This window comes from Doryrhamphus excisus, chromosome 10, assembly GCF_030265055.1.
Source record: "Doryrhamphus excisus isolate RoL2022-K1 chromosome 10, RoL_Dexc_1.0, whole genome shotgun sequence".
Taxonomy (NCBI): Eukaryota; Metazoa; Chordata; class Actinopteri; order Syngnathiformes; family Syngnathidae; genus Doryrhamphus; species Doryrhamphus excisus.
The window spans coordinates 11,403,475-11,430,350 of NC_080475.1; the positions used below are offsets into that span (position 1 = coordinate 11,403,475).

Below are 26,876 nucleotides of genomic sequence, written 5' to 3' on the forward strand. Positions count from 1 at the left end.
AGACGTTTCTATATCCTGAGTGGTGGCCAACATCCTGTTGTGAGTGAAATTGTTAGCGTGGTCCAGTAAGAGAAAAGACTTCCATGCTGTTTCTCCCCCCCCGACATGGATGTCTGTGTGTGCTCAGTGGCTCAGTTGTCATGGTGACCATCTCTCACTTCATTTTGATTGATTGGAAATGGCAATCAGAAGGTGTATCAGAGTCAGCGTGTCAATCTGACCTCAACCAGCTGAAGGATTAAAATCAGGTTTTATTTTTAGACAAATAAAACCTGAGGCAGATGCTGCATAATCCAACACAGTTCATTCAGTTCATCAGTGCTGTGTGTGTGTATGTGTGTGTGTGTGTATATGTGTGTGTGTGTGACCTGTTTTCCGTCAGGACAACAAAAGAGTGACGTTGATCCTGGTTGTTTCTTTGATTTGTTCTAATTTGGAAACCATTTTTCTCCCATTGGTAATACTAATGTAAATTGGATTAATCAGTTCCAGGGTCAAACTGTGTCCATCCTTAAAACCTTATGGTTTTTTTTGTTTTAAATCACATTTTAACATTGAGAACTGAAGCCTTGTTAGAGTACACAATGTTAACTTTGCTAACAAGTGTGAAATGCCTCGTTGATGCTAATTTTTAAAAAAAATTAATGGTTAATGATTTTGTGGGGTACGGCCCTGGACTGGTCGCCAGCCAATTGCAGGGCATATATAGACAAACTACCATTATTTATTTATTTATTTATTTATTTATTTATTTATTTGTTTGTTTGTTTGTTTGTTTATTTATTTATAATACATATAATAATAAGAATTTGTATTATTATTATTACAACCATAATATTAACAACAATAATAACAATTATTATTATTATCATTATCATTATTACCATTATTATTATTATTATTATTATTATTATTATTGTTATTATTATTATTATTATTATTATTATTATTATTATTATTATTATTATTATTATTATTATTATTATTATTATTATTATTATTATTATTATTATCATTATCATTATTACCATTATTATTATTATTATTATCATTATTATCATTATTATTATTATTATTGTTATTATTATTATAAACATAACAAAATATGACTTAACATAGCATACTAACCATAATAACCTTTACACTCATAATGCCGCAGTGTATTGTAATATACAATATGACAGATATTACACCCAAACAAGACTGTAGAAAAGTCCTGCGTGTCAACTTGCCGCTACAGACCGACAAACATGGCCGCCGGAGGAAGCTTGTTGCTGTTGAATGAGCTGCAAATTAGGCAGACCCCCGGGCCCTCCCACACAAACACAACACACATGCACTATGGCCTCTCTGTCTATCCATCTTGGCTGGCTCACTTTCACACTGACATACACACACACAATGGCCGTCAGTCAGACCACACACAAGGAGGAGGGCTGGCGGAGTCATTACGACAACAAAGATGCGGAGAAGTCATGTGAGGAGTTCAAATACCTGATGGATGGCTGAGAAGTGTGAGAGAACGCATACTGGGAGCATGATGATGAGGAGGATGAGGCGGGACGTGGAATGTTATTAATCAATTAATCAATCAGTGACAAGTTCTTAATTCTTTATCTCGGTGATACATTTTGGACAATAGTGTGATTGTGACTTTGTGGGAACGCTAAGTAGATTTGGCGTGGAAGAACTGGACCACGTACACAACAACAGCTGTCCTAATACTTTAGTGGGCTGAGCAGACAGGAAGTGAAGAGTCTGAGGAGTCATCAGAGGATGCAGACGTTCTTATCAGATCTTTATAAGCTTATTGATGGCCTCAGCGTGCTGATCAATAGTCCCGCAGGTCACCTTCCACTTCCTGTTTCTCTCAGCATCCTCCTCCTTCTTCCATGTAGCCACCATGTTTAATTCTTATAGCATTCAGCTCGATGACAACAAACAACATGAAGATATTGATTTTACGCTCTATCCAATAACACGGTAATTGTTTAATTAATGAAGTTATGTATTACATCGTATCTTATAGCTGGTGTCTACTCATCAAGCCCCGCCTCAAGCTGACGTCCCCTAGTAACAGACGACCAATGACGTCATCGTGAATGCTTCCATGTGCTGAACAGCGCTTACAGGAAGTGATGACACACTTTATTTGGACTCCGCCCACATGTTATGTGTTGTCATGTTGCTGTTATCATCATGGCAGCGTTCCACAGATGTCTGTCAGAGTGGAAGCAAAGTGTATTTCGGGTGGGGCACCTGTCAATCAATCAACTTCCTGTTGCTTAGTTTCATCGCCATGGCAACACACACTGCTTTTTGATGCTAGCTGTTCCAAAATGACCGCCACCTTTTTTAACGATAGTACATGCTCAAACATACAAATAAATGCACCCATATACACATTGATGCTGCAATGCATCATGGGAAGAACATACACTAATAACTGGAATGTAGTCCATGTTGTTTTTTTTTCGGGTTGACTCTCTCGGCTCTCATTATTGCGGCTGATTTAAGCCACGCTTGTGGCCACACCCCCATTCATGTTTTCACGCCTTGTTTGCTTCACTTGTTAGCACTTTAATGTCCGCCATCACCATGGAAATGCCTGTTTGTATGTGTGTGTGTGTGTTCACATGGGAGAACATAAACAGACTTCTCGTTCAGCTGTAACTCACCCCGCCTACCCCCAGTTACATGACCCCCCCTCCACCCCACTATCACCCCCCCAACCCTGCTTTTTCTGCCTCAAGGTCTTAGTGAGCTCATGTTTTGATGTCAGTGGATCGAACGCAGGCGGCACGGCGGTCGAGTGGTTAGCGCGCGGACCTCACAGCTAGGAGGACCAGGGTTCGAGTCCACCTTCGGCCATCTCTGTGTGGAGTTTGCATGTTCTCCCCGTGCATGTGTGGGTTTTCTCCGGGTACTCCGGTTTCCCCCCACATTCCAAAAACATGCTAGGTTAATTGGCCACTCCAAATTGTCCATAGGTATGAATGTGAGTGTGAATGGTTGTTTGTCTATATGTGCCCTGTGATTGGCTGGCTGGCGACCAGTTCAGGGTGTACCCCGCCTCTCGCCCAAAGACAGCTGGGATAGGCTCCAGCACCCCCCGCGACCCTCGTGAGGAAAAAGCGGTAGAAAATGAATGAATGAATGGATCGAACGCCCCCTACAGGATCTAGGATGTTAATCAGCGCTGAGTTGCTAATGCTAAAAAGGGTTCACATGTAACGCGCATTGTTAGCTAGCTAATATTAACTCGTTTTCTGGTGTTATAATGCACAGAAACGTGAAATAAATATGTGTTCATGTTTCATGTAAGGATTTTAAATGATGGGCTAAATTCCCCAAAAAGTGCACTTCCCCTTTAAGGTGAGTTAATAAGGAAAAACAGCTGTGTGAAACACAAAACGCCTCGGTGTCGCCCCCCATTGGCAGAGCTAGTTCGTCGAGACATCACGTGACCACTCTGACGAACATTACAATTAAAAACAATGAAAAACTAGCGAACTCTGGTCTGTAAGAAGAACTGTAGAACTGACATAGTGTCGGTAAGTCGCCATAAAACACTTAAGGCGTCATGTGCTGATGTCACCTGTTGGTAACTTTATTAACACACGTGTGTACCAGGAAGTCATCTGCCACTTCCTGTTAAAGCCTACTAGGTTATAAAATTTGTTAGCGTTTAAAGATAAAATTATGTTTTTTATGGACATGATTGGAAATGACCTCTACTTTGTGTGTGTGTGTGTGTGTGTGTACGTGATTTTTGTTCTCTTTTGCTTTGCCCCTCCCCTTCCAGTCAGCATGACTGATGTCCGAGCCCGCCCATTGGCTCTCGCAGAGGCCAATTCCCGCCCCTTGCTCGCGTTCTCTTTCGTTCGCCAGCTCTCTCTCTCTCTCTGCTCGTGTGTGAGAGAGAGATGGTGGGTGAAAGTGGAGAGGCGGTCAGACGTGTTGCAACAGATGGCTTTACCAGCGGCGGCGGTGGCGGCGGCGGCGGAGCTCTGGAACGCCCTTAGACAGGCAACGAGGGAGGGAGACAGAGGGGGGGACAGAGGGGCGAGGAAGCTGGGACAGAGCTAGTGAAAAATAATCCCAGTGAGACCTCCCACTCGTTTCTCAACTCTTCCTCTACAAACACGAGACAGAAAGACGTCATCTTGAACACAAGTTTGGAAGCAAGACTTTTCTTCATGTAAGACATGACTCTTTGACTGGAGCCTTCCTCCTCCTCCTTCTCCTCCTCCACCACCTCCTCCTCAGGGGTCCTAGAGTACACCTGCCTCCACAGACGAGATTCCACAAGGAGCAAGAGGTACACCAGTCATTCAACTTCAGCATTCACTGTGTGTTAGTGTGTGTTAGTGTGTGTGTGCGCGCGCATTAGTGTTAATTGCTTCGTTGTTGGTGTCAATCAGACTTCATGGTGAACTTCAAGTTCCTCCGTTTGGTCTTAAATTCAATTAACAACATCATTTAACAACAATGAAAGTAATCATCAAGTCCTTTGTCAGCATTGTAGCATAGCATTGTGTGCTAATATATAAAAAATACTGGATTAATAAGATGTTGCAATAGCCTCTTGCTAGCATGGCATTGGGTAGTAGCATTGGGTTGTAGCACAACGTTGTGTGATGTGGTTATACCACAGCGCAGTGTGCCTTATGACATTGTAGCTTAGCATCTCCTTAGCATTGTACTGTGAATTGATCATGTTGTAGAATTGCTTTTTCCAGGAGTGATGTCCTATGGTGTGTCTTGGAGGGGTTATCCTAGTGTAGCGTTGTTTCTTAGTGACGTCTTCATGCTGTCAACATGACAACATATACAGTATGTAGAGGATGATAGTGTTGTAAATTATTTCAATATTGGGAAATTCCTGTTGGCGCCGTGGACGTACTTTCTGTTGTCACATGTCACCATCGGAGGCAGTGTAGAGTTACTGAAGAGGGTCTCGCGTCCATGTGGACAAAAAGGGGGTCAAACAGAAGACATAACGAGGACATTGTTGGCCGCGCGACACGCTGACATCATCAGCTGATTCTGCTCAGCCGCCCGCTCGGGGGTGAATCCATGGCAGTGCAGCCAGGTGACCTTTGAACTTGTTACAGCTGGAAGTCCTCGGGGTGCCTACACACACACACACACACAGGAACACTCAAACATGCTTGCCTTTGTGTCTTTGTGAGGACCATGTCACAGTTGTGCTGAAGGCGGTCACGTTGTGCCCCACACACGTGACCTCTTCGGACTTCCTGTTTCACACTGGGGGATGTTACAATGTGACGCACTGCTGCGACTGTCAGGGTGACAGTGTCACATGACACGAGGAACGTCTCAATTTGTCTGTGCAGTTGTGTTGTGGGTAATGTTGTGAAGTTTGTGTTACATGTTGTAAACATAAATTTAGTATTAGCAACATTTTTGGAGGTGTCACAAGATTAAATATGACAATATTTATCGTTTAGGAAAAAGCTAACGGTGAATAATACACATAATATAGAAGTCGGGATTGGCAGTTCACAGTAGCACACTATAAACCTTGCAATTCCCAGCGTCACTTGCTTGCAACATATGACAGCCCGTGTTCATGTCCATGCAGAATCTGTAGTAATTGTACATTTGATCAAAGTTACTTAATAGTTACACTTGTCAAATCAAAACACGATAGCTACATATGACTGATTATGTCACTGTAGTTTTCTTAAAAGTAACACAAAAGAAATTGTGTGTGTTGTGACACGCCTGATATTTATGTTTTTAATTATTGTGTGCTGTATCTAGAAACAATCTTGTCAACTAAAAATGAGAAACTACATACAATTAAATGAAAACAGAAAAGAGAACACAACACAACAACCGCATGTCACTGGTCACCATGGCAACCCTCATCTATCCGTACAGCACAGTACAGCTGTACAGCTGAAGGCTTCTGGTTTGCGGTCTGCTCTGCTTCTACACACACACACACACACACACACACACACACACACACACACACACACACACACACACACATATATATATATATATATATATATATATATATATATATATATATATATATATATATATATATATCAGTGGCTGTCAAAGGTGGTTGATGACATGATCGGTAGGTGCAGCTAGTTGAACAATGTGGATTCTGGACACTCAATGTGGATTCTGGACAATGTGGACACTCAAAATAACTCAACACATAAGTAGGACTGCAACTAATGATTATTTTAAATAGACAGATTAATCTGTCTATTTTTTTCCCATTAATCCTTGAATCAGATTTTTAAAAAGTAAATTTTTAATTTCTGACGAGCTACAGGTTTCCGACACCTGTCTTAGTCGATTAATCTGAAGTTAATTGTTTCAATTAATGGAGTAATCAGTTAGACCAAATTAATTCAAAGCAAACACCTCCAGTTCGTGGTTGGGTCCGCAAAATATCATAAAAGAGGTCTGTTTTCGTGGATGACGAAGGAAATAACAAACGAATCACATTTGACTGGCTGAAATCAGATGATGTTTACATATTTAAATTTCAAATATGATTAATAGATTACCAAAATAGTTGTTAATTAACTGGGTAATCAATTATTAATAAATGAATCAATTGATTAATCGGGTAATCCTTGCGTAAGTGTGCGGTCGATTAATTAATCTTAGATTAATCTAAGATTAATCAATTAGTAGTTGCAGTTCTACACACAGCTATTGATGTCTAATTAGCTGCAACAAAAATCAGTACGCTTATGTGAAATTGTATTAATTGGGCTCAATTAGCCGGTCCAAAATTTGTCCAAATTTGACAATAGTTTTAGTTTAAATTGCTCTTCATTGAATTAAATTGTTGCTACATGAATAATTAAAATTAATTAGTCTATCCTGAGGTGCTGGTTGTGCTGCCAACTTTACTGCAGAAATTGAAGGGGTGGGGATAAGCCTGCCAGTCGTCAGACCATAAACTAGAATATTATTTTTTATTATATTATTACATGGGTGTTGGTGGGTTACATAGTTGGCATGGGGGCTGCATGAGTGCTGCCCATGAGTGAAATTGGCTGTAACCAGTACACATGCATGCAGTGTAATTGTTTAAATGTACTACTGACTATAATAGGAGTCACCTTGGTTTTTTGTTGGGAGAGCTACTTTTACAAAATGAATGTCAAAAATGAAATGTGTTCAAGTCCCAAGTCACTTTGTTCACATGTGACTTACTACTGACACTGTGTGTGTGTGTGTGTGTGTGTGCGTGTGCATGTCAGAGGGTTTGTGCACTTGTCGTGACCCAGTAAGAGGAACAGAACATTCCTGATTAATGATGTAGTTTAGACCCAAACAATGACACACACACACATACACGGTGTTGTTGATATTGTTGTTGTGTCTTACACACACACACACACACACACACAGAGTGATGCAGACGTCGTTCCAGGCTGCTTTCCTGGCCAGATGACGTTCTCTCCTCCACATTCCTCTCCATGTTTTCCCACATGTTCCTGATTAGCGAGAGGAGAGCGAGGCCCGAGCAGCACTTTGGGTCAGAGTCGCCATGGCGACGCACGCTGCTGCACACCGATTGGCTGCCTCCCTCCTCACCTGCGAGGGCGGCACTCTCTGACCTTTGTCCTCTGCCTAGACTTACTAGCATTAGCGTGTTGACACAATATGTATCTACTGGTGACCTGCAACCCTCCTCTGATGCTCGCTTTGCTGAATTTCTTTGCCTGAATATATATGTGTGTGTATATTCTCCATCAGTTTATTTGCGTCTGCGAGTGGGCAGTATGGCTAAGCCACCCGCAGGGATGGCGAGGGCGAACAGGAGAGAGACGGGGAACATGGATTTTATTGTGTCGACTCTGTTCTCTTTACAAGTCAACATTCTTTCATTGGACATAACTCCCATCAGGGAGAGGAAGAGCAGAGAAGCAGAAGGGCGGGGACAAGAAGAGGAAGTTGATGCTAGACAATGACAACAATAGAAACATCCTGCTAGACTAATGCTAAGCTAATGCGCAGAGCATCCATCCATTTTCCTCCACTTATCCGGGTCTGGGTTGCGGGGGCAGCAGTCTCAGTAGGGAAGCCCAGACTTCCCGGTCGCCGGCCACCTCCTCCAGCTTCACCGCGAGGAGCTGTGAGAAATAATAAATGCCCTAAAATTTTGGCATTTTATGCCATTTTTGGGTGCCCCTGGGCCCCCTGTTGAGTGTGTGTGAGGTTTCCCGTGTTTTTTTGACCAGAAAAGTGCATTAGCAGCAAGTTGAAAAAAACGCCATACTAACCCCTTACGTTTTTTGTCAAAAATGACCAAATTTAAACACTGGTATTTTATGCCATTTTTGGGTGCTTCTGGGCCCCCTGATGAGTGTGTGTGAGGTTTCCCGTGTTTTTTTGACCAGAAAAGTGCATTAGTAGCAAGTTGAAAAAAAAAGAAAAAAACGACATACTAACCCCTTACGTTTTTTGTCAAAAAGTGACGCCCTAAAATTTTGGCATTTTATGCCATTTTTGGGTACTCCCGGGCCCCCTGATGAGTGTGTGTGAGGCTTCCCGTGTTTTTTTGACCAGAAAAGTGCATTAGCAGCAAGTTGAAAAAAACTGAAAAAAACGCCATACTAACCCCTTACGTTTTTTGTCAAAAATCACCAAATTTAAACACTGGTATTTTATGCCATTTTTGGGTGCTTCTGAGGCCCCTGTTGAGTGTGTGTGAGGTTTCCCATGTTTTTTTGACCAGAAAAGTGCATTAGTAGCAAGTTGAAAAAAACGCCATACTAACCCCTTGTGTTTTTTGTCAAAAAGTGACGCCCTAAAATTTTGGCATTTTATGCCATTTTTGGGTGCTTCTCAGGCCCCTGATGCGTGTGTGTGAGGTTTCCCGTGTTTTTTTTGATCAGAAAAGTGCATTAGCAGCAAGTTGAAAAAAATGACAAAAAACGACATACTAACCCCTTACGTTTTTTGTCAAAAATCACCAAATTTATACACTGGTATTTTATGCCATTTTTGGGTGCTTCTCAGGCCCCTGATACGTGTGTGTGAGGTTTCCCGTGTTTTTTTGACCAGAAAAGTGCATTAGTAGCAAGTTGAAAAAAAAGAAAAAAACGACATACTAACCCCTTACGTTTTTTGTCAAAAAGTGACGCCCTAAAATTTCGGTATTTTATGCCATTTTTGGGTGCTTCTGGGGCCCCTGATACGTGTGTGTGAGGTTTCCCGTGTTTTTTTGACCAGAAAAGTGCATTAGTTGCAAGTTGAAAAAAAATGAAAAAAACGCCGTACTAACCCCTTATGTTTTTTGTCAAAAAGTGACGCCCTAAAATTTTGGCATTTTATGCCATTTTTGGGTGCTTCTCAGGCCCCTGATGCGTGTGTGTGAGGTTTCCCGTGGTTTTTTTGACCAGAAAAGTGCATTAGCAGCAAGTTGAAAAAAATGACAAAAAACGACATACTAACCCCTTACGTTTTTTGTCAAAAATCACCAAATTTATACACTGGTATTTTATGCCATTTTTGGGTGCTTCTGGGGCCCCTGATGCGTGTGTGTGAGGTTTCCCGTGTTTTTTTGACCAGAAAAGTGCATCAGTAGCAAGTTGAAAAAAACTGAAAAAAACGCCATACTAACCCCTTACGTTTTTTATCAAAAAGTGACGCCCTAAAATTTCCGCATTTTATGCCATTTTTGGGTACTCCTGGGCCCCCTGATGCATGTGTGTGAGGTTTCCCGTGTTTTTTTTGACCAGAAAAGTGCATTAGCAGCAAGTTGAAAAAAAACTGAAAAAAACGACATACTAACCCCTTACGTTTTTTGTCAAAAATCACCAAATTTAAACACTGGTATTTTATGCCATTTTTGGGTGCTTCTGGGGCCCCTGATGCGTGTGTGTGAGGTTTCCCGTGTTTTTTTGACCAGAAAAGTGCATTAGCAGCAAGTTGAAAAAAACTGAAAAAAACGACATACTAACCCCTTACGTTTTTCGTCAAAAAGTGACGCCCTAAAATTTTGGCATTTTATGCCATTTTTGGGTGCTTCTCAGGCCCCTGATGAGTGTGTGTGAGGTTTCCCGTGTTTTTTTGACCAGAAAAGTGCATTAGAAGCAAGTTGAAAAAAATGAAAAAAACGACATACTAACCCCTTACGTTTTTTGTCAAAAATCACCAAATTTAAACACTGGTATTTTATGCCATTTTTGGGTGCTTCTGGGGCCCCTGATGCGTGTGTGTGAGGTTTCCCGTGTTTTTTTGACCAGAAAAGTGCATTAGCAGCAAGTTGAAAAAAAACTGAAAAAAACGACATACTAACCCCTTACGTTTTTTGTCAAAAAGTGACACCCTAAAATTTTGGCATTTTATGCCATTTTTGGGTACTCCTGGGCCCCCTGTTGAGTGTGTGTGAGGCTTCCCGTGTTTTTTTGACCAGAAAAGTGCATTCGCAGCAAGTTTAAAAAAAAATGAAAAAAACGACATACTAACCCCTTACGTCTTTTGTCAAAAAGTGACGCCCTAAAATTTTGGCATTTTATGCCATTTTTGGGTTCTCCTGGGCCCCCTGTTGAGTGTGTGTGAGGTTTCCCGTGTTTTTTGACCAGAAAAGTGCATTAGCAGCAAGTTGAAAAAAACTGAAAAAAACGCCATACTAACCCCTTACGTTTTTTGTCAAAAAGTGACGCCCTAAAATTTTGGCATTTTATGCCATTTTTGGGTACTCCTGGGCCCCCTGTTGAGTGTGTGTGAGGTTTCCCGTGTTTTTTTGACCAGAAAAGTGCATTAGAAGCAAGTTGAAAAAAACTGAAAAAAACGCCATACTAACCCCTTATGTTTTTTGTCAAAAAGTGACGCCCTAAGATTTTGGCATTTTATGCCATTTTTGGGTACTCCCGGGCAGCCTGATGAGTGTGTGTGAGGTTTCCCGTGTTTTTTTGACCAGAAAAGTGCATTAGCAGCAAGTTGAAAAAAATGACAAAAAACGACATACTAACCCCTTACGTTTTTTGTCAAAAATCACCAAATTCAAACACTGGTATTTTATGCCATTTTTGGGTGCTTCTGGGTCCCCTGATGCGTGTGTGTGAGGTTTCCCGTGTTTTTTTGACCAGAAAAGTGCATTAGCAGCAAGTTGAAAAAAACTGAAAAAAACGACATACTAACCCCTTACGTTTTTTGTCAAAAATCACCAAATTTAAACACTGGTATTTATGCTATTTTTGAGTGCTTCTGGGGCCCCTGATGCGTGTGTGTGAGGTTTCCCGTGTTTTTTTTGACCAGAAAAGTGCATTAGAAGCAAGTTGAAAAAAATGACAAAAAACGACATACTAACCCCTTACGTTTTTTGTCAAAAATCACCAAATTTAAACACTGGTATTTTATGCCATTTTTGGGTGCTTCTGGGGCCCCTGATGCGTGTGTGTGAGGTTTCCCGTGTTTTTTTGACCAGAAAAGTGCATTAGAAGCAAGTTGAAAAAAACTGAAAAAAACGCCATACTAACCCCTTATGTTTTTTGTCAAAAAGTGACGCCCTAAAATTTTGGCATTTTATGCCATTTTTGGGTACTCCCGGGCAGCCTGATGAGTGTGTGTGAGGTTTCCCGTGTTTTTTTGACCAGAAAAGTGCATTAGCAGCAAGTTGAAAAAAATGACAAAAAACGACATACTAACCCCTTACGTTTTTTGTCAAAAATCACCAAATTTAAACACTGGTATTTTATGCTTTTTTTGGGTGCTTCTGGGGCCCCTGATGCGTGTGTGTGAGGTTTCCCGTGTTTTTTTGACCAGAAAAGTGCATTAGCAGCAAGTTGAAAAAACTGAAAAAAACGACATACTAACCCCTTACGTTTTTTGTCAAAAATCACCAAATTCAAACACTGGCATTTTATGCCATTTTTGGGTGCTTCTGAGGCCCCTGTTGAGTGTGTGTGAGGTTTCCCATGTTTTTTTGACCAGAAAAGTGCATTAGTAGCAAGTTGAAAAAAACTGAAAAAAACGACATACTAACCCCTTACGTTTTTTGTCAAAAATCACCAAATTTAAACACTGGTATTTTATGCCATTTTTGGGTGCTTCTGGGGCCCCTGATGCGTGTGTGTGAGGTTTCCCGTGTTTTTTTGACCAGAAAAGTGCATTAGCAGCAAGTTGAAAAAACTGAAAAAAACGACATACTAACCCCTTACGTTTTTTGTCAAAAATCACCAAATTCAAACACTGGCATTTTATGCCATTTTTGGGTGCTTCTGAGGCCCCTGTTGAGTGTGTGTGAGGTTTCCCATGTTTTTTTGACCAGAAAAGTGCATTAGCAGCAAGTTGAAAAAAAAACTGAAAAAACGCCATACTAACCCCTTACGTTTTTTGTCAAAAAGTGACGCCCTAAAATTTTGGCATTTTATGCCATTTTTGGGTACTCCTGGGCCCCCTGATGAGTGTGTGTGAGGCTTCCCGTGTTTTTTTGACCAGAAAAGTGCATTAGCAGCAAGTTGAAAAAAACTGAAAAAAACAACATACTAACCCCTTACGTTTTTTGTCAAAAAGTGACGCCCTAAAATTTTGGCATTTTATGCCATTTTTGGGTACTCCTGGGCCCCCTGTTGAGTGTGTGTGAGGTTTCCCGTGTTTTTTTGACCAGAAAAGTGCATTAGAAGCAAGTTGAAAAAAACTGAAAAAAACGCCATACTAACCCCTTATGTTTTTTGTCAAAAAGTGACGCCCTAAGATTTTGGCATTTTATGCCATTTTTGGGTACTCCCGGGCAGCCTGATGAGTGTGTGTGAGGTTTCCCGTGTTTTTTTGACCAGAAAAGTGCATTAGCAGCAAGTTGAAAAAAATGACAAAAAACGACATACTAACCCCTTACGTTTTTTGTCAAAAATCACCAAATTCAAACACTGGTATTTTATGCCATTTTTGGGTGCTTCTGGGTCCCCTGATGCGTGTGTGTGAGGTTTCCCGTGTTTTTTTGACCAGAAAAGTGCATTAGCAGCAAGTTGAAAAAAACTGAAAAAAACGACATACTAACCCCTTACGTTTTTTGTCAAAAATCACCAAATTTAAACACTGGTATTTATGCTATTTTTGAGTGCTTCTGGGGCCCCTGATGCGTGTGTGTGAGGTTTCCCGTGTTTTTTTTGACCAGAAAAGTGCATTAGAAGCAAGTTGAAAAAAATGACAAAAAACGACATACTAACCCCTTACGTTTTTTGTCAAAAATCACCAAATTTAAACACTGGTATTTTATGCCATTTTTGGGTGCTTCTGGGGCCCCTGATGCGTGTGTGTGAGGTTTCCCGTGTTTTTTTGACCAGAAAAGTGCATTAGAAGCAAGTTGAAAAAAACTGAAAAAAACGCCATACTAACCCCTTATGTTTTTTGTCAAAAAGTGACGCCCTAAAATTTTGGCATTTTATGCCATTTTTGGGTACTCCCGGGCAGCCTGATGAGTGTGTGTGAGGTTTCCCGTGTTTTTTTGACCAGAAAAGTGCATTAGCAGCAAGTTGAAAAAAATGACAAAAAACGACATACTAACCCCTTACGTTTTTTGTCAAAAATCACCAAATTTAAACACTGGTATTTTATGCTTTTTTTGGGTGCTTCTGGGGCCCCTGATGCGTGTGTGTGAGGTTTCCCGTGTTTTTTTGACCAGAAAAGTGCATTAGCAGCAAGTTGAAAAAACTGAAAAAAACGACATACTAACCCCTTACGTTTTTTGTCAAAAATCACCAAATTCAAACACTGGCATTTTATGCCATTTTTGGGTGCTTCTGAGGCCCCTGTTGAGTGTGTGTGAGGTTTCCCATGTTTTTTTGACCAGAAAAGTGCATTAGCAGCAAGTTGAAAAAAAAACTGAAAAAACGCCATACTAACCCCTTACGTTTTTTGTCAAAAAGTGACGCCCTAAAATTTTGGCATTTTATGCCATTTTTGGGTACTCCTGGGCCCCCTGATGAGTGTGTGTGAGGCTTCCCGTGTTTTTTTGACCAGAAAAGTGCATTAGCAGCAAGTTGAAAAAAACTGAAAAAAACAACATACTAACCCCTTACGTTTTTTGTCAAAAATCACCAAATTTAAACACTGGTATTTTATGCCATTTTTGGGTACTCCTGGGCCCCCTGATGAGTGTGTGTGAGGTTTCCTGTGTTTTTTTGACCAGAAAAGTGCATTAGAAGCAAGTTGAAAAAAACTGAAAAAAACGCCATACTAACCCCTTACGTTTTTTGTCAAAAATCACCAAATTCAAACACTGGCATTTTATGCCATTTTTGGGTGCTTCTCAGGCCCCTGATGCGTGTGTGTGAGGTTTCCCGTGTTTTTTTGACCAGAAAAGTGCATTAGCAGCAAGTTGAAAAAACTGAAAAAAACGACATACTAACCCCTTACGTTTTTTGTCAAAAATCACCAAATTCAAACACTGGCATTTTATGCCATTTTTGGGTGCTTCTCAGGCCCCTGATGCGTGTGTGAGGTTTCCCGTGTTTTTTTGACCAGAAAAGTGCATTAGCAGCAAGTTGAAAAAAACTGAAAAAACGCCATACTAACCCCTTACGTTTTTTGTCAAAAAGTGACGCCCTAAGATTTTGGCATTTTATGCCATTTTTGGGTACTCCCGGGCAGCCTGATGAGTGTGTGTGAGGTTTCCCGTGTTTTTTTGACCAGAAAAGTGCATTAGCAGCAAGTTGAAAAAAATGACAAAAAACGACATACTAACCCCTTACGTTTTTTGTCAAAAATCACCAAATTCAAACACTGGTATTTTATGCCATTTTTGGGTGCTTCTGGGTCCCCTGATGCGTGTGTGTGAGGTTTCCCGTGTTTTTTTGACCAGAAAAGTGCATTAGCAGCAAGTTGAAAAAAACTGAAAAAAACGACATACTAACCCCTTACGTTTTTTGTCAAAAATCACCAAATTTAAACACTGGTATTTATGCTATTTTTGAGTGCTTCTGGGGCCCCTGATGCGTGTGTGTGAGGTTTCCCGTGTTTTTTTTGACCAGAAAAGTGCATTAGAAGCAAGTTGAAAAAAATGACAAAAAACGACATACTAACCCCTTACGTTTTTTGTCAAAAATCACCAAATTTAAACACTGGTATTTTATGCCATTTTTGGGTGCTTCTGGGGCCCCTGATGCGTGTGTGTGAGGTTTCCCGTGTTTTTTTGACCAGAAAAGTGCATTAGCAGCAAGTTGAAAAAAACTGAAAAAACGCCATGCTAACCCCTTACGTTTTTTGTCAAAAAGTGACGCCCTAAAATTTCGGCATTTTATGCCATTTTTGGGTACTCCTGGGCCCCCTGTTGAGTGTGTGTGAGGTTTCCCGTGTTTTTTTGACCAGAAAAGTGCATTAGCAGCAAGTTGAAAAAAATGACAAAAAACGACATACTAACCCCTTACGTTTTTTGTCAAAAATCACCAAATTTAAACACTGGTATTTTATGCTTTTTTTGGGTGCTTCTGGGGCCCCTGATGCGTGTGTGTGAGGTTTCCCGTGTTTTTTTGACCAGAAAAGTGCATTAGCAGCAAGTTGAAAAAACTGAAAAAAACGACATACTAACCCCTTACGTTTTTTGTCAAAAATCACCAAATTCAAACACTGGCATTTTATGCCATTTTTGGGTGCTTCTGAGGCCCCTGTTGAGTGTGTGTGAGGTTTCCCATGTTTTTTTGACCAGAAAAGTGCATTAGTAGCAAGTTGAAAAAAACTGAAAAAAACGACATACTAACCCCTTACGTTTTTTGTCAAAAATCACCAAATTTAAACACTGGTATTTTATGCCATTTTTGGGTGCTTCTGGGGCCCCTGATGCGTGTGTGTGAGGTTTCCCGTGTTTTTTTGACCAGAAAAGTGCATTAGCAGCAAGTTGAAAAAACTGAAAAAAACGACATACTAACCCCTTACGTTTTTTGTCAAAAATCACCAAATTCAAACACTGGCATTTTATGCCATTTTTGGGTGCTTCTGAGGCCCCTGTTGAGTGTGTGTGAGGTTTCCCATGTTTTTTTGACCAGAAAAGTGCATTAGCAGCAAGTTGAAAAAAAAACTGAAAAAACGCCATACTAACCCCTTACGTTTTTTGTCAAAAAGTGACGCCCTAAAATTTTGGCATTTTATGCCATTTTTGGGTACTCCTGGGCCCCCTGATGAGTGTGTGTGAGGCTTCCCGTGTTTTTTTGACCAGAAAAGTGCATTAGCAGCAAGTTGAAAAAAACTGAAAAAAACAACATACTAACCCCTTACGTTTTTTGTCAAAAATCACCAAATTTAAACACTGGTATTTTATGCCATTTTTGGGTACTCCTGGGCCCCCTGATGCGTGTGTGAGGTTTCCCGTGTTTTTTTGACCAGAAAAGTGCATTAGCAGCAAGTTGAAAAAAACTGAAAAAACGCCATACTAACCCCTTACGTTTTTTGTCAAAAAGTGACGCCCTAAAATTTTGGCATTTTATGCCATTTTTGGGTACTCCTGGGCCCCCTGTTGAGTGTGTGTGAGGTTTCCCGTGTTTTTTTGACCAGAAAAGTGCATTAGCAGCAAGTTGAAAAAAATGACAAAAAACGACATACTAACCCCTTACGTTTTTTGTCAAAAATCACCAAATTCAAACACTGGTATTTTATGCCATTTTTGGGTGCTTCTGGGTCCCCTGATGCGTGTGTGTGAGGTTTCCCGTGTTTTTTTGACCAGAAAAGTGCATTAGCAGCAAGTTGGAAAAAAATGAAAAAAACGACATACTAACCCCTTACGTTTTTTGTCAAAAATCACCAAATTTAAACACTGGTATTTTATGCCATTTTTGGGTGCTTCTGGGTCCCCTGATGCGTGTGTGTGAGGTTTCCCGTGTTTTTTTGACCAGAAAAGTGCATTAGCAGCAAGTTGGAAAAAAATGAAAAAAACGACATACTAACCCCTTACGTTTTTTGTCAAAAATCACCAAATTTATACACTGGTATTTTATGCCATTTTTGGGTGCTTCTGGGGCCCCTGATGCGTGTGTGTGAGGTTTCCCGTGTTTTTTTGACCAGAAAAGTGCATTAGCAGCAAGTTGAAAAAAACTGAAAAAAACAACATACTAACCCCTTACGTTTTTTGTCAAAAATCACCAAATTTAAACACTGGTATTTTATGCCATTTTTGGGTACTCCTGGGCCCCCTGATGAGTGTGTGTGAGGTTTCCTGTGTTTTTTTGACCAGAAAAGTGCATTAGAAGCAAGTTGAAAAAAACTGAAAAAAAACGCCATACTAACCCCTTACGTTTTTTGTCAAAAATCACCAAATTCAAACACTGGCATTTTATGCCATTTTTGGGTGCTTCTCAGGCCCCTGATGCGTGTGTGTGAGGTTTCCCGTGTTTTTTTGACCAGAAAAGTGCATTAGCAGCAAGTTGAAAAAACTGAAAAAAACGACATACTAACCCCTTACGTTTTTTGTCAAAAATCACCAAATTCAAACACTGGCATTTTATGCCATTTTTGGGTGCTTCTCAGGCCCCTGATGCGTGTGTGAGGTTTCCCGTGTTTTTTTGACCAGAAAAGTGCATTAGCAGCAAGTTGAAAAAAACTGAAAAAACGCCATACTAACCCCTTACGTTTTTTGTCAAAAAGTGACGCCCTAAAATTTTGGCATTTTATGCCATTTTTGGGTACTCCTGGGCCCCCTGTTGAGTGTGTGTGAGGTTTCCCGTGTTTTTTTGACCAGAAAAGTGCATTAGCAGCAAGTTGAAAAAAATGACAAAAAACGACATACTAACCCCTTACGTTTTTTGTCAAAAATCACCAAATTCAAACACTGGTATTTTATGCCATTTTTGGGTGCTTCTGGGTCCCCTGATGCGTGTGTGTGAGGTTTCCCGTGTTTTTTTGACCAGAAAAGTGCATTAGCAGCAAGTTGGAAAAAAATGAAAAAAACGACATACTAACCCCTTACGTTTTTTGTCAAAAATCACCAAATTTAAACACTGGTATTTATGCTATTTTTGAGTGCTTCTGGGGCCCCTGATGCGTGTGTGTGAGGTTTCCCGTGTTTTTTTTGACCAGAAAAGTGCATTAGAAGCAAGTTGAAAAAAATGACAAAAAACGACATACTAACCCCTTACGTTTTTTGTCAAAAATCACCAAATTTAAACACTGGTATTTTATGCCATTTTTGGGTGCTTCTGGGTCCCCTGATGCGTGTGTGTGAGGTTTCCCGTGTTTTTTTGACCAGAAAAGTGCATTAGCAGCAAGTTGGAAAAAAATGAAAAAAACGACATACTAACCCCTTACGTTTTTTGTCAAAAATCACCAAATTTATACACTGGTATTTTATGCCATTTTTGGGTGCTTCTGGGGCCCCTGATGCGTGTGTGTGAGGTTTCCCGTGTTTTTTTGACCAGAAAAGTGCATTAGTAGCAAGTTGAAAAAAACTGAAAAAAACGCCATACTAACCCCTTACGTTTTTTATCAAAAAGTGACGCCCTAAAATTTCCGCATTTTATGCCATTTTTGGGTACTCCTGGGCCCCCTGATGCGTGTGTGTGAGGTTTCCCGTGTTTTTTTTGACCAGAAAAGTGCATTAGCAGCAAGTTGAAAAAAAACTGAAAAAAACGACATACGAACCCCTTACGTTTTTTGTCAAAAATCACCAAATTTAAACACTGGTATTTTATGCCATTTTTGGGTGCTTCTGGGGCCCCTGATGCGTGTGTGTGAGGTTTCCCGTGTTTTTTTGACCAGAAAAGTGCATTAGCAGCAAGTTGAAAAAAACTGAAAAAAACGACATACTAACCCCTTACGTTTTTCGTCAAAAAGTGACGCCCTAAAATTTTGGCATTTTATGCCATTTTTGGGTGCTTCTCAGGCCCCTGATGAGTGTGTGTGAGGTTTCCCGTGTTTTTTTGACCAGAAAAGTGCATTAGAAGCAAGTTGAAAAAAATGAAAAAAACGACATACTAACCCCTTACGTTTTTTGTCAAAAATCACCAAATTTAAACACTGGTATTTTATGCTATTTTTGGGTGCTTCTGGGGCCCCTGATGCGTGTGTGTGAGGTTTCCCGTGTTTTTTTGACCAGAAAAGTGCATTAGCAGCAAGTTGAAAAAAACTGAAAAAAACGACATACTAACCCCTTACGTTTTTTGTCAAAAAGTGACGCCCTAAAATTTCGGCATTTTATGCCATTTTTGGGTGCTTCTCAGGCCCCTGATGCGTGTGTGTGAGGTTTCCCGTGTTTTTTTGACCAGAAAAGTGCATTAGAAGCAAGTTGAAAAAAAAATGACATACTAACCCCTTACGTTTTTTGTCACACACACTCTGATCATCTCAGATGATGCTGACAGTGCGACATGTTCACTGATGCTCCAGATGTCCGTTCAGGATGAAGACAGTGGCCACTCTCTGTCGCCATGGTAACCACTGTGCCGACCTCTGACCTCAGTGCAGCGCAGACGGCACTCTGATCTTATGGGGATGGGGGGGGGTCCGTGGACTCCCAGCAGGCCAAGCTGCTGATGAATATGGAAGAGTGTTTGTTAGCGCTGCATCTCGTTAGCGACCAGCTGCACCCGCCCACAGCTCATGAATATTAATGCACACGAGTTTCAACCGGGAGGGGGGGGGGGCGGTGACGGCTCGTCAGTGTGATGAATGCACGTGTGCTCGCTCATCATGTGTCGTGGTCGCTGTGTCGCTCTTGTTTGTAAGCATCATCCTGACCTTTGACCCCTGTTGTTTTATTTCCGTCTTCCAGAAGCTGATTGGTTGACCTTTTGGGTGAGGTCAGGGCCGCCTGTAAGCCATGGCAAGCAGACTCCTCCTCATCCTGTTGGCATTGATGATGCTCAGCCCTGCTCACTTCCTGTCGGGCCAGCGACTGAAGCCCCGCCTCCAGCGAGACAGACGCAACATCCGTCCAAACATCATTCTGGTCCTCACTGATGATCAGGACTTAGAGCTGGGTGACTGAAACATCCGTTGTTAGCATTGCAAGCTAATGCCGTAGCTGTGGTTCAAAGGTCATGTGTGTGTGTGTCTGTGTAGGCTCCATGCAGGCCATGAATAAGACACGGCGCATCATGGAGGAGGGCGGGACTTCTTTCTCCAACGCCTTTGTCACCACGCCCATGTGCTGTCCATCGCGTTCCAGCATGCTCACCGGAAAGTAAGCGTGTGCTAGCAATGTGCTAAATTGAACTTTGAGTCAAATGTCCGCTCACTGTGTGTGTGTGTGTGTGTGTGTGTGTGTGTAGGTATGTGCACAACCACAACACGTACACCAACAATGAGAATTGCTCGTCCATGTCGTGGCAGCGGCAGCAGGAACCACGAACCTTCGCCGTCTACCTCAACAACACAGGATACAGGACTGGTACACACACACACACACACACACACGTTGACTTCATGACAATGTGTTTACTCATGTTTGTGTGTGTGTGTGTGTGTGTGTGTGTGTGCGTGCACGCGGCAGCCTTCTTTGGGAAGTATCTGAACGAATACAACGGCTCGTACGTTCCGCTGGGCTGGAGGGAGTGGCTTGGCCTGGTCAAGAACAGCCGCTTCTACAACTACACGCTCAGTCGCAACGGACTCCGAGAGAAGCACGGCGCACAGTACCCTCAGGCATGCACACACACACACACACACACACTGCATACGCGCACGTCGATACACTCCAAACACGTCCCAATTGTGTTACATGCTGCATGTGACATTCTAGTGTTAAATGCTACATGCTAAGTGTTACATGCGCTTTGTTACTGTCATGCACGCTCCATGTTATATTATGCTATTGTGCGCTGTTACATGTTTGTTTGAATGTAACATGCTGCATGATGTGCTCCATGTTTACATGTGTAACGGTGTGTTCAACATGCAACATGTTACATGGTGTTACGTGCTGCATGATGTGCTACATGTTTACATGTGTAACGGTGTGTTCACGTTATGTGTCCCGTGTTACACGCCATGTTATTAGTTACATGTTAAGTGATATCGTATGCCGCGTTCTTCGTCGTATGCTACGTTCCTGTTACGCACTACATGGTACCGCATGGTAGAGTATGCAGTGTTAATTGTCGGTGCAACATGTTACATGGTGTTACGTGCTGCATGATGTGCTACATGTTTACATATGTAACGGTGTGTTCAACATGCAACATGTTACATGGTGTTACGTGCTGCATGTTAGATGCTGCTGCTGATCTTTCATAGTATGTGTGACATCTGCTACACGCAAAGCTAAAATGTTAGCATTGTACGTAAGGGAGCAATGACAATGTTAAGCAGGTGGGGACATAAAGTACATAAAGTAGTACCGTATGTCCAAGTACTAAAGTGTTTATTTGTGTGTGTTTTAGGACTACTTAACCGACTTGATCACAGCAGAGTCCATTCGTTACTTCCGCTGGTCCAAACGTGTTTATCCTCATCGGCCCGTCATGATGGTACTGAGTCACGCTGCACCTCACGGACCTGAGGATTCGGCGCCGCAGTACAGCAACGCCTTCCCCAACGCGTCACAGCACATGTATGTAGTCACATTCACACGGACTAAACATGGACACAGACTCGCTTTTCACGGAGTCCAAGCATATCGTTACATTCTTTCACCACATGTCAATCATGCTTGGATATAAACAGAAAAGAACAGTTGATCCTGGACAGATCCCTGTGGAACTTCACACACTAAACTGTATGTCTATGTTTCCCAGTACTCCCAGTTACAACTACGCTCCCAACCCGGACAAGCACTGGATAATGCGCTACACGGGTCCCATGAAGCCCATTCACATGGAGTTCACCAACGTTCTCCAGAGGAAACGACTGCAGACGCTACTGTCGGTGGACGACAGCATGGACAAGGTGACGCACGCCGACACGCACATGTGACATCATCATACGTCTGTTAGCGTGTCATTCGGCTGTAAACACGTACGTGTCGATGCTTGTCAGTTGTACAACATGCTGGTGGAGACCAACGAGCTGGAGAACACGTACATCATCTACACGTCTGATCACGGTTACCACATTGGACAGTTCGGTTTGGTTAAAGGTGATGAGATGCTAACATGGCCGTCCTCATGGGGCCGTCTTTATGCTGAGTCATGTTTTTCTTGTTGTTGTCGTACAGGAAAATCCATGCCTTATGACTTTGATATCCGAGTCCCATTTTATATAAGAGGACCAAACGTGGAACAAGGCAGTGTGTAAGTGTACACACACACACACACACACACACACACACACACACACAATCGAGTCACGTACTGTAAAAGCTGCTGACTTTGTAGTTTCCACTTCCTCCTCCAGAAGCTAACAATTGTCACATGACCATGAGTCAGCTGACTACACTCTGTCCTTTGTTAGCTTGCTAAAGCAGCTTAAGTCCTTTTTAAGGATCAAATCTAACTAAGTGTGCCGCTGCCCGTCTCCTAGCAACCCTCACATGGTCCTCAACATTGACCTGGCGCCCACCATCCTGGACATCGCCGGCTTGGACACGCCCCCTGACATGGACGGCCAATCCATCCTGAGCCTGCTGGATGTTGACAGACCCGCTAACAGGTTAGCAAAGGAACAGTCGTGCCCTGTGATTGGTCCAAATGATGACGGACATGTCAACATGTTGCAGGTTCCAAGTGAACAAGAAATCAAAAGTGTGGAGAGACTCCTTCATGGTGGAGAGAGGGTAAATATTAATGGCGCCGCCCACTCACATGACATCATGATAACGCCACACTCTCTTTTGATTGGCTCGTGGACAGGAAGCTGCTGCATCAGCGCATGGAAGGAAAGGAGGTGTCTCAGGAGGAGAACTTCCTTCCCAAACATCAGCGCGTCAAAGAGCTGTGTCAGGGCGCCGAGTACCAGACACCTTGTCAGCAAACTGGACAGGTACGCCACACCTGTGACTCCGCCCCCCCCTCGCTGAGCCTCATTAACATATGTACTGTGTAGAAGTGGCAGTGTGTGGAGGACTCCTCGGGGAAGTTGCGTCTCTTCAAATGTAAGAGCGAAGGAGGAGGAGCTAAGAAGATCCCGCAAGGAAAAAAAGAGCTTAGCCGCCAACGTCCAATCAGCATCAAGTCTGAGTCGTATCACAAGTGTGATTGTGACCTACGACCTCTTAAGCTGCGACCCTTCAACAAGAAGTCGATCTTCTCCAAGAAGTGTGAGTGTCTCCATCGAAGGAGAACTGAAAGTAGGAGGTGATGGACATCTCATCACACGTGTGTGTGTGTGTTAGACTTGAAGGTTCTAAAGAGCTACTCCAGGAACCGCTTCAGTCGCTCCGTGTCCTTAACCAACGGTTACCCTGGCAACCTCAGCCTGCACGAGTCCTCAGAGGACGAATTCAGCGGGATGACCGAGGCTCCCACCGCTCTGACTCCGCCCAACTCCGTCAAAGTCACACCCAGGTGAGAAGCGTATTTTAAAGGATGGGCTGAGGAAGCGTTCTCCGTTCATGGTCTGGTTTCTCCTCAGGTGCTCCATTCTGACCAACTCCACAGTCAAATGTGACACGGGTGTCTACAAGTCCCTGCAGGCCTGGAAGGACCACAAGCTGCACATTGATCATGAGGTATGTTTACATCCGGTGTGGGGGCGCCCTCTGGTGGCAGGTTTTACTAGAAGATCCACGTCCTGTTCTGCTTCTTTTTACCTTTGCTGTCAGATTGAGACGCTGCAGACCAAGATAAAAAACCTGAAAGATGTCAAAGTTCACCTGAAGAAGGCTCGCCCTTTGGTGTGCGACTGCAAAAAGTACGTGTATTTACCATGACCCACAAACAGGAAGTTGAAGCATGATGGGTAATCATCACGATGTGTTTCAGCCACCACGCCAAACTGAAGAAGAACTTACGGTACAGAGGAGGCCGTGTGCACCCCTTCAGGTCCGAATCTGCAATTGCACAAAAACAAGACGACGTTTTTCTGACATTATGTGTCTCTTCAGGAGGGGCGGAGCTCATGACAAGAAGGCGTGGCTTGAGAAGGAGCAGAAGAGGAGGAAGAAGATGAGGAAGATGATCAAGAGAATACGAAACAACGACACGTGTTCCATGCCAGGACTCACCTGCTTCACGCATGACAACCAACACTGGCAAACGGCACCGTATTGGACACGTATGACGCGATACAACAACGTCCAAACTATGTTGGAGTACTGTGACATCACTGTGTGTGTGTGTGTGTGTGTGTGTGTGTTTGCATGCAAGTGGGTCCCTTCTGTGCATGTACGAGCGCCAACAACAACACGTACTGGTGTCTGAGGACCATCAATGAGAGCCACAACTTCCTGTTCTGTGAGTTTGCAACGGGCTTCCTGGAGTACTTTGACATGAGTACTGACCCCTACCAGGTACACACATACACACTAAAAGTATACGTTTCCATGACAGCAACCCTTGAGGAAAAGACAGGAAGAAGAACTAGAAGTAGCAAAGATATGGATGCTGAGGTTCTCATTGGGAGTGACCAGGATGGATAGGATCAGGAAGGAGTACATCATAGGGACATTGGAGATAAAATCAGAGAGGCCAGACTGAGATGAGAGGAAGACCAAAGAGAAGGTTTATGGACGTAGCGAAGGAGAACATGAGGGTAGTTTGTGTGAGAGAGACAGATGCAGGACAAAAAAAAAAGGCATTTGAACCTTGAGGATTCCAGAAATACTTGACTTTGTGTTAAATTGTGATGTCATCTCCAGCTGGTGAACGCCGTGGGCTCGTTAGACCGAATACTTCTCAACAGTCTTCACGTTCAGCTGATGGAGCTGCGGGGCTGTCGAGGACATAAACAGTGTAATCCACACATGCGCTCCGTGGAACCTGGTATGACACACACATATACACAATTTGTGACGTGTCCGAAAAGCAGACTTAACTGACCAATCACAATGTCTCCCCAGCTGGTGGGCGGGACCACGGTAGCTTTGATGACTACAGGTATGTAAACACACACACACAATTGTAAACACTGCATATGAGTATGTAACGAGGTGTATTTGTTGCTGTTTAGGATGTTTGAGAAGAGGAAGTGGCCCAGAGTCAAGCGACCTTCATCATCACGAACACTGTGAGTCCCCCCACCCCGACCAAGCAAGACTCCGCCTCCTTTTGGTGGTCAATGTGTTGCATGCTGCCATTTTTAAAAGGGGACCTATTAGGCTTTATTCACTTTGATGACCTATAAATTAGAGTTTTTTCTAACATAGGGTGCTACTGACGTCAATGCGATCCGGACTTCCTTATATGGGCTGTAGATTGTCTGCACTCAGTAAACGCAGACCTATGTAACCGGAAGGGGAGCTAAGGGTGGAGTAAACACACCATTTGGGTCAGAAGCAGGAAGTATATGGCAAACACTGCAGAAAAAGATGCAGAATCTAGAAGATCTAGAAAGCTTTCTGTGCGGGTTATTGTGTGGAGCTGCTCTACAGGACTCAATACAAAGTGCTATTAATAGGTCAGCATAATAGCATACTAGGTCCCCTTTAATGTGTGTGTGTGTGTGTTGACATGCTAGCTAAGTAGGATGTCTCGGACTTCCAGAAAAGTCTTAAAAGTTTCGAACATTTTCCCGGTGTCATTCCAGAGGTCCTATCTGGGACGGCTGGAAGGGATAAGCTTCCTTATTGGTCCAAGTGGGCTTGTGAGCCCGCCCACAGCAGCATCAAGGAGCAGGGAGTGGTGAGCTGCATGCACTCGCCACTTGGTGACACCCCCACCCCACCCCCATTGCCCCCGTCCCCCATCTTCAGCTTGTCCTTACCGTGAGAACGAAAAGGACGTCGGTGCTTTTATGGCAGTTTTGCTCTGACTTCTTATTGGCTGTCAGTCAAACATTGACACACCCCTTTTTCAGTGCCAAACATGGACATGGCCTTCCAAACTGCTGTCAATCAAACATGAACACACTGTGTTTGTGTATCATGGACACACACCCTCTTGTGTTAATATGTCAAGTACTATATCCTAAAATTGACACCCCCACTACTTCTGTTTTGTATAACATGGCCACGCCTCCTCTTGTATGGAAAATGGACACGCCCTTCTCTCTGCAGTCAGGCAAAAATTGGAATATGGACACTGAGTGCTTGAGGAGGTTGTGTAAAAAGTATTAATAATCAACTAATATATTTCAAACCTCTGGCAGCCATTGTTGTTGTTTGAAGAGTAAAGAGGAAGTTTAAACTGTGATTTACTAACATAACCCATAGAGCATGCACTGACCTCTGGTAGCCAAACAAATCATTTCCCAGAATGCTTTTGTGATGAATCCTCACTCGGGCTCCTCACTATGCTGGAGCCTACCCCAGCTGTCTTCGGGCGAGAAGCGGGACACACCCTGGACTGGTCACCAGCCAATCACAGGGCACATCTAGACAAACAATCATTGACATTATGGACTAACCTAGCATGTTTTTGGAATGTGGGAGGAAACCTGAATACCTGGAGAAAGAACATGGAAACTCCACATAGATGTCCAAGCGGAGAATCGAACCCTGGTCTTCCCGATCTCCTGACTGTGTGATCAACATGCTGGATAATCAACCATGAAGAGCCCAGCGCCCACCCACATGGAAACAGGAAGTTGTTTGATTTTGAAACAACTTCCCTTTTGCATGTCCAATAATATGAACTTGAAGAAGTAGCGCCATCTGCTGCTCACCTTCTAAATAACACAAATTTTTATTTATCTGAGCCAACACGTCCATGATCAACTTTGTTTTGTCTCAATTTAAACTTAATATGACGTTTCCTTCAGCGTGTATGAATGTCTGCTGTTGAGCGCGTGGGTGTCACGTGACTGGCTGTCAGCGTTGTGTGTGTGTGTAACACGTGAGAGCAAAGCTAGTTTGTGATTAAAGTGTTGATGCCAAATGAAGCCCGATTAATTCAATTTTT

The 26,876-nt window shown here is 42.7% G+C and overlaps 1 protein-coding gene across 2 annotated transcripts; it reads left to right on the forward strand.

The window, feature by feature from the left end:
• The first annotated feature begins 3,975 nt into the window (after positions 1–3,975).
• sulf2b (sulfatase 2b) lies at positions 3,976–26,856 on the forward strand. Of its 2 annotated transcripts, XM_058085179.1 has the most exons (23): positions 3,994–4,321; positions 19,715–19,922; positions 20,005–20,125; positions 20,214–20,332; positions 20,435–20,586; positions 21,324–21,493; positions 21,678–21,828; positions 21,919–22,018; positions 22,097–22,172; positions 22,402–22,530; positions 22,598–22,654; positions 22,731–22,860; positions 22,924–23,137; positions 23,213–23,384; positions 23,452–23,548; positions 23,642–23,730; positions 23,802–23,861; positions 23,924–24,093; positions 24,186–24,328; positions 24,677–24,800; positions 24,878–24,914; positions 24,988–25,044; positions 25,564–26,856. In XM_058085179.1, the coding sequence occupies exons 2-23, from the start codon at positions 19,763–19,765 to the stop codon at positions 25,592–25,594; spliced, it is 2,559 nt and encodes an 852-aa protein (XP_057941162.1). In that variant the 5' UTR covers positions 3,994–4,321; positions 19,715–19,762; the 3' UTR covers positions 25,595–26,856. The 2 variants fall into 2 exon arrangements, with proteins under 2 accessions (XP_057941163.1, XP_057941162.1); XM_058085180.1 differs by lacking the exons at positions 22,731–22,860; positions 22,924–23,137; positions 23,213–23,384; ... (7 more) ...; positions 24,988–25,044; positions 25,564–26,856 and having other exon boundaries at positions 3,976–4,321; positions 22,598–22,658.
• The last annotated feature ends 20 nt before the right edge of the window (positions 26,857–26,876 follow it).

Excerpts from the sequence above, each read along its gene's own strand:
- sulf2b (XM_058085179.1), top strand. The coding sequence starts at position 19,763 with ATGGCAAGCAGACTCCTCCTCATCCTGTTGGCATTGATGATGCTCAGC. Across the intron at positions 24,094-24,185 it reads AACGGCACCGTATTGGACAC|TGGGTCCCTTCTGTGCATGT; the intron begins GTATGACGCGAT and ends TTTGCATGCAAG. Across the intron at positions 25,045-25,563 it reads CCTTCATCATCACGAACACT|AGGTCCTATCTGGGACGGCT; the intron begins GTGAGTCCCCCC and ends GTGTCATTCCAG.